We start from the raw sequence: 8,043 nt of genomic DNA on the forward strand, positions 1-8,043 counted from the left end.
GTGATCTAAATTCTGGCCCCCGATAACAATGTGTCTGTATCATAAAGATTAAAGTGATTTTTTCTCTTTTTTTACATATATTTGTTTGGATAACAGAAGTCAGTTGCTCTCCTCATAAACCATACTCAATCAAATTGATTTTCACCAGTATATAACCCCATGGATGAGCAAAAATCCAAATCTGAGGTATAAATCTTTCCTCTGTGATTTTCCTGGAAATCTGCATGTCAAACGTCAGATACAGAGTGAAGTACATCAGATGGGAATACAGGCTGTGATTTTTTTTTCCAATGGAATTTGAGCACCTAATTCCTACGGGCTCCTTTGAAAATCACAGCCACAGTACTTAAAGAAAGATATTAAGTCCAAATAATTTAATTTTAGGATAGTCTTTTTTCTTAATACATAGGCTAGACCACAGTTCCATAACTGGATCTATAAACATTTCATGGAAAGTAAAGGTGTGACATTGCACTCCATATGATTTTATGAAAATATCCTAATGAGTGTAAATACAATGTAACTGGAATATGCTTCATGCAAAAGGTCTCTTGTAAGGTATATTACAAAGCTTATAATCTATTGAGTGTGCTCATCCTATTTGTATAAATGTATCATTCTTGTATCTGAAACTAGAAATATGAAATATAACTCTGAGATCCTATTGTAATTATGCAAAGTGTGGGCCATTAATGGTGGTTTGGAATCTTGATGGCTCCCATCAACTAGGACAATTGACTGTAGATGGCTCTGTTTATTTGCAAGCCTTCCTGTGAGACAGGCTCGGAAGAATGAAGGCTTGGGTTCTCACAGGACATGTGACCATGTCACCTGGTACTGGAATCCATCTTAAACCTGGGGCTTTTCCATTTAGGAGGAGGGGTGGGGACCCAGAGAGACAAAAGATTTCTGCCTTGTGCCAAAGCTATATAAGGGGATGGAACAGAACAAAGGGGGCTGCAGTCATGAGAAATCCCCTAGCTACCACCTGAGCTGGAACAAGGCCTGTATCAGGGGAAAGGATTGGGCCCAGACTCGGAAGACATCCAGCCTGTGAAAGAAGCTTATTGAAACATCTCTGAGGGTGATATTTTATCTGTATTCAGCTTCTTACTGTATTAGGCTTAGACTTGCGTGTTTTATTTTATTTTGCTTGGTAATTTACTTTGTTCTGTCTGTTACTACTTGGAACCACTTAAATCCTACTTTTTGTATTTAATAAAATCACTTTTTACTAATTAATTAACCCAGAGTAAGTATTAATACGGGGTGGGGGGGAGACGACAAACAGCTGTGCATATCTCTCTATCAGTGTTATAGAGGACGAACAATTTGAGTTTGCTCTGTATAAGCTTTATACAGGGGTAAAACTGATTTATTTGGGGTTTGGACCCCATTGGGAGCTGGATATCTGAGTGCTGGAGACAGGAGTACTTCTTAAGCTCTTTTCAGTTAAGCCTGCAGCTTGTAAGGGGACATGGTTCAGACTTGGATCTGTGTTTGCAGCAGGCAAGCGTGCCTGGCTCTAACAAGGCAAGGTACTGAAATCCCAAGATGGCAGGGAAAATGTGTTCAGAGGTAGTCTAGGCACATCAGGTGGCAGTCCCAAAGGGGTTTTTGTGATCCAACCCATCACAAAAGGTTCCTCCTCTTCTGTATTATAAAGCATGCATCAGGTGAAATATCTGTAAGCATGGTGCAGTAGCTAGTTTTTTCCTACTCTTTCTTTCAGTGGCCAAAATGTGTCTGCCTTGTTTACTTTCTTGTGTATCAGAATTCCTGATAATTCAGCAAAATTCTAAAACTATAGGGCCAGATCCTCGGAATCAGCTATTTGGTGCACAATACTTCTCAGGAAAGGTGCAATGAAGGCTGGAAATCAATGGAGTTACTTCAGATTACACAAATGTAACTGAGATCAAAACCTCACCCATTGGAAGGATGAATGAAATGAATCACCCCGTGAATAAGAGACCAAAAAGGTTACAAAGATTGGATGAAATCTGTTATTTTAATCTTAGCCTTTTGAAGAGCTCTTAAGATACACCATTTATTGTTAACCAGAATCTGAGCAAGAACAAATTTGATGGAAGATCCCGTACTGAAATGAGTAGTCCAGCTGTTTGAGTTCTGCACTTACAGCCAAATTACTAGACCCTCTGATCTTCAGAATCACTGAAATTTGTAGTTAAAACTATGAGGTTTAATTTTGATCTTAAAAAGAAAAGGAGTACTTGTGGCACCTTAGAGACTAACCAATTTATTTGAGCATAAGCTTTCGTGAGCTACAGCTCATGAAAGCTTATGCTCAAATAAATTGGTTAGTCTCTAAGGTGCCACAAGTACTCCTTTTCTTTTTGAGAATACAGACTAACACGGCTGTTACTCTGAAACCTGTCAATTTTGATCTTACCTGGAATAAAGGTGACTTGCAAGTATGTTTTTAAATGAACCAGGTGTAGAATTATGTCCTGAATATCCTAAATAGTAAGTTTAAAAGCAGTATTCAATTCCTAGGCAATTTTAAACTTACCAGAGAAGATCTGCAAAGACACATCTGGTGGTTAGATGCCCACATCCCACAGAAAGTCAATGGGAGTTAAGTGCATCACAGCCATTTGTGCCTTTGAAAATCTCCTTCACCCTTCTTTATGATTGTTTTATGGCCCCTGAAGTCACAGATCCCTGGTTCCCATGAGTGATCTCCCAGTATGCCTGAGGATGGTGACAGTACAGCCACCAAGGAATCCAGCTGAAGCATGAAGGTGCCCTAGAATGAGATAGGTAGCTGTTTTTACTACACTGGACAGGTTGGCAACTTAATTTTTAAATATTATGAGGTGTCTGTTGAGAGATAATGGTGCTGGTAATTCAGAAAAATAGGTAACAATGGTAACTTTTTAATACTTTATGTAAAGATATGCTTCAAACTAATGTTTTCAGGTATGCAACAGACTTCCTGTGTATCCCTGTATTATTGTACCTGTATTTTTAAATATCTTGAGCCCACTCTGAGCCACGGTGGGAACCCACCTTCTCTTTCCCATCCCTTCCCAGTGGGCAGGAGGAGTACAGAGAGACGGTGCAGCTCCTCACAGCAGTAGAGAGAAAGAGGCATGATTCCTTCCAGCAGTAGAAAAGAGCGGGGCTCCCTGTACTCTCGAATGCTGTGAGTGGTTTGGTGAAGGGGGAGATGCTGGGCTCCCAATACAGTACTGCTCTAGGATGCCAGGCTGAGAGGTGGAAAAACAAGAGACCAGTCTTAGCTAATAAATTTAGTCCTTTACCAAGTAGGTGTACAGTAAAATGTTCGGATCTGGTTATATCCTGCCAGTGAAGTCATTAGAATGACGAATGCATTATTTTCAAAGCATTCTTAAATTACTAATGTTAAATCAGTCATGAAAATGTTCCTCCTTCCTTTTAGAAGTTCACAGATATTTCAATTAACTATGCTTAAACCTTATATTTTTGGATTATAAGCAAATTCACATTCTTATCCTTATTATGTCCGGCTCTCCAATTCTGATCCCTCAGATATTCTACAAGGACTGGAATCATGCTCCAAGTGTGGTTTGCCTTTGCAAAGTGACTTTATGAAAGTGACAACACGGGATTCTGCATTTATGATGTCTCAATGATAATCCGTATCAAATACTATCAGTTTTTGACATACAAAAATATGTTTTTCTGACTGGCAGCCCTTCAATCTCTGCTTGGGATTTGAAAATCAGAAATTGTTCTCATTTATACTGATGAAACCGCTGGCACATTATGACCTTAATTACACCTGTGCAATCCTGCTCCATTTGTGGATGGATCTATGATCATAATACAAAACAAAAAGGAAGTTGCATAAGTGGCCCTACAAATGGTAGTTAACAGTTTACTCAACCTATGAGCAAAAATAGAATGGAGTTCTCTCTGCCAGATCTGAGTTGGCCCTGCAGGGCTGACAGCAGTAAAAATGTAACTGTCATTAAAGAAAGCACAAACGACTGAATATGCACAGGGTGCAGATCTACTGAGTAAGAAGGTAACATTTTTTCACGGTCACTTTTCAGAGTAAAATTGTACTACACAACTTCTGCTGTATAGATTTCTACTTTGTCCCAGAAATATTAATTTCAACTCTAGCCTCCACATTCAGCTAATGGAGATCAATATGGTAGAGATAAGTTATTTCCAGTAACTTTATATCACAACCAAGCTTGTATTTTAAGAAAAAGCTGTGGGGGGGGACACACATAAAAATAGAGAACATTTATCTTTTCAGTATGGCACTATACAGTACATTGGATATTCAAAACTCAATAGCACTTGTAAAAATAGGGTTTTTCCCCTGTTTTTGTTTGCTGTTTGTTATAGACCTAGCTTTATATATGCAGTCCTAAGCTTCAAGAAAGGGGGAGAAATCAAGGCATAAATTGCTTGGTCTTCTGGATTCATTGCCAAACGGTGAGTTTTTTGTTCTGACTTCATTCTTGTGCTGGTGGATGAGACTGGGTCAACCCATGAATGAGTTGCACATTCTGCGTGGGAAATATTACTTCCAGTAAGTTAAGACCCAAAGTGGCCCCTTGTTTTCTTTGTTTATAAGACTAGCCCTGACTTGGTCAAACTATTCCATGCTGCTCACTGTTGTGCCTGCTAAATGTGGTTGTTGCCCTCCAACAGTGGGGGACTTGGTTTTCATGGTGCTGACCCAAGGGTCTACCCATGCTGGTCTGACTTCAGGATCAAGGCCATACTTTGTAAAACTGAGCAAGTAGGCAGAAATTAATTTCAGGTAACATGTCATAAATGTTACAGTCTTTTTTTTATTTTGCCTGGTTTTTTTTTCTAACCTAGATTTCACCTGCTTGAATTATAGGTATTTTGAACGTATGTAAATTGTGTATCTTTAACTGACATACTAACATATTACACAGCAACATGGGGTTGGTTGTTTTAAAAAAAAAAACATTTCTGAATCCAGAATTGCCACATTTATCTACATTTATTATCTGAAATTAATTTCAATTTTCCGTATCTGTCAAACACTTCCTGATCTTTTAGCATAAAACATGCTATATAAATGTGACATATTATCAATGCTCTTAAAAAGGAATTTTCTATTTTCTTCCAAGTAAGTCCCTATAATGTCACACCTTATGTATTTTTCTCTAGGGGTAACTGTGGTGTATCTTCTATCTCCTCCTCCTTTGGAGATTTTAAACTCTCCAGGGACCTTTAACAGGTATTTCTCTACTTCACAAAATGTTGCGAGAATGAATTATCACATTCAAGTACTTCATGTGCTCAGATACTACGATAATTAGCACCACAGAGAAGCCCATGAACAATCCAGAGTGATACCTAGATTCTCATACACGTTTCATTTAAACATATGGCGATATCTAGACAAAAAAGGCAAAACACGTCAAAATAGTTGTCGGTGAAAGACCTTACTGCCAGTTTTGCACTTTCCCTTTTCTTGCTGGTAAAAAGAAAAGGAGTACTTGTGGCACCTTAGAGACTAACCAATTTATTTGAGCATGAGCTTTCGTGAGCTACAGCTCACTTCATCGTGAGCTGTAGCTCACGAAAGCTCATGCTCAAATAAATTGGTTAGTCTCTAAGGTGCCACAAGTACTCCTTTTCTTTTTGCAAATACAGACTAACACGGCTGTTACTCTGAAACCTTTCTTGTTGGTGTTATTATTAATTATTGTAACTATTAGAATGATAAAACCACTATTTTCAGCACAACGGAGAGTGGAAAACTTTGCACCATGACTTTATTTAACCAGGAAGAAATGAAAAGTCAAAGGAAATTTATCTCGGGATTAAATAATAACCAAACCATCTTAACAAAACTGGATTTGCGTCTGGCAGATTTAAATGACACTAGTAACAGCAAATGCACAACCAAAGGCTCTCTCCCGTATAGCTGCGCTCTGTAAGGAATATGGGGCTGGGGGGGGCGACTAGATAGAGCTCCCTCAAACTACTCCACGTTATTGTAACGCTGAGCTGCACAGTGTCACCTTTTTTGGTAAAACTGCATACACATATGGTTGGACAGAGGAGTCACTGCATTCATTTAGGCTGTGTCACAGGGCGATCGCTTTATCTAGATCTCCCCCGACCACCCGTAATTATAGGAAACTGCTAACACCAGCCCATGACCGGCAAGCATGATCTACACAACAAATCTTCCCCAAGCTTGAGGATCGCCAGCAGGGAGCCGGCTACTGGTCTAAGGGAAGAGCAAGGGTACAAGCGGATTGACTGATCAGGCAGTTTTACCTTGACGAAGAGGGAAATGTCATGCTCTTGCGCCTCTTCCCCGGGTTCATCAGGTGTGCTCGCCGCCTCCTCCTCCTCTTCTTCTTCTTCCTCTCCCCTGGCCTGCATGCCGTTCAGGTTCATGGCTTCCTCGCCTCTCTCCGCTCCCGCAGGCTCCTCGGGGTCTCCGGCTGCATGCGGCTCTGTTAGGTGGTTGCTCAGTTCATCCCCACCTGGGGTGCCCTCTGGGCTTTCTCCTGTAGCAGCGTCCTCTGTGCTTGCGTGTTCTGCTGCTGGTGGTATTTCCTCGGTGGCATGGCCTGCGGCGTCTCCTGCCGCGGGGGGTACTTCGCTTGTCCCAGTGCCTTCGGGATTTGCTCCCGCTGGTGCAGTGCTTCCCAGACTTTGTCCTGCCCCAGTTTCGTCCTCCCCTTCCTCGGGCTTCGCTTCTGCCGTTGCATCTGCTTTGCCGTCCTCTTCCTCTCTCTCCTCCTCTTCGCGCTCTTCTCCTTCGAGGGCTCCTTCCCCCCCTGCCACCTCCCCAGGCTTTTCTTCCTCTCTCACGTCCTCCCCAGGGTCTCCTTCTCCTTCAGGGTCTTCTTCCTCCTCGGCAGCCTCTGCAGGATCTTCTGCCTGGGGCGGTTCTACCCCGGGGGCAACCCGTTCTGCGCCTCCCCCTTCCGCGGGGCTCGGCCCCGGGCTCTCCCCTCCGGGGCCCTCCTCCGCGGGGGGCTCTGCAGGTCTTTCGCCCTCCCCGCTGCCCCCTGCGTCTCCTTCGCCCCTTTCCGCCGCGCGCTCCCCAGCTGGGCTGTGCGCGGGGGCAGGCTCCTGCAGCTGCCCCTCGGGGCTCCCTGCTCCTGCCTCCTCTTCCCCCGCTCCTCCCTCCCGCGGGCTGCCCTCGCCGCCCCCTTCCCCGGGCGCCTCCCGGTCCTTCCCTTCAGCTGCTCCTTCTGCTGCATCCTCCTCCGGCCGGGGCCCGGGGGGCTTCTCCGCCGCCGCCACCCCTTCCTCGCTCCCTCCCTCCTCCGGCTCTTGGGAGCGCTCTGGCCCGAGCGGCTCCGGGCTCTGCGCCCCGCTGAGCCCCACCGCGGAGCGGGGCTCTTCTGCGGGAGAAGGGGGGCTGCTCTCCATGGCAAGGGGCCGGAGCGTGGGTCCTGCGAGAGGCGCCGCCGCCGCCGGGGACTCCAGCCGCTTGGCTATGGCGACTCCTCGCTGCACCCGCGGGGATTAGCGACTGGCCCGCGCCCAGGGCCAGCAGCACCTGCTCGGCGCCCCAGAGCGCCACGGGGCCGTCTGCGCATGCTCCCTAGCCGCCGCTGCCCTAGCTCGACCCTAAGTCGCCCTCGGAACCGGCTCCCCGAGCCAGGCGGGGACAGCCCGGGGGGGGGGGGCGCAACACCAGGGGGCGACATAGGTGCTGGAACTATCGGTGCGGGGGGGGGAGGGGGTTGTCACTGCCGCACCCCCCTGGCTTTCCATTATAGACCAGCTTCGCAGTTCGGTGGAATGGCTCTCAGCACCCCCACTGTACAAATTGTCCCAGCCACCCTGCGGGGCGAGGGAAAAGGGAGACACGATAGAGAAGATTGGGGAGTGGGGGTGGGGAAACGGGGGATGCAGGGGCAGAAATGGGGGCTTGGGAGTAGGATGACCAGATGTCCCGATTTGCGGGTCTTTTTCTTATATAGGCTCCTATTACCCCAACCCCCCTCCTGATTTCTCACACTTGCTGCCTGGTCACCCTAGCTGGGAGTAGTTGGGCTTGCTGTCCTC

At 45.3% G+C, this 8,043-nt stretch overlaps 1 protein-coding gene across 1 annotated transcript in view; it reads right to left on the bottom strand.

Annotated features, from left to right (window-relative positions):
• CLIC6 (chloride intracellular channel 6) overlaps positions 1–7,558 on the bottom strand; it is a 48,577-nt gene extending 41,019 nt beyond the window's left edge. Inside the window, exon 1 of the mRNA XM_084617689.1 lies at positions 6,292–7,558. Within this exon, the coding sequence (XP_084473815.1) occupies positions 6,292–7,401 (1,110 nt within the window). The 5' untranslated portion in view covers positions 7,402–7,558. The remainder of the gene's footprint in view (positions 1–6,291) is intronic.
• Between the last annotated feature and the right edge of the window lie 485 nt (positions 7,559–8,043).

This window comes from Lepidochelys olivacea, assembly GCF_965140295.1.
Source record: "Lepidochelys olivacea isolate rLepOli2 genome assembly, chromosome: 1".
Classification (NCBI taxonomy): Eukaryota; Metazoa; Chordata; order Testudines; family Cheloniidae; genus Lepidochelys; species Lepidochelys olivacea.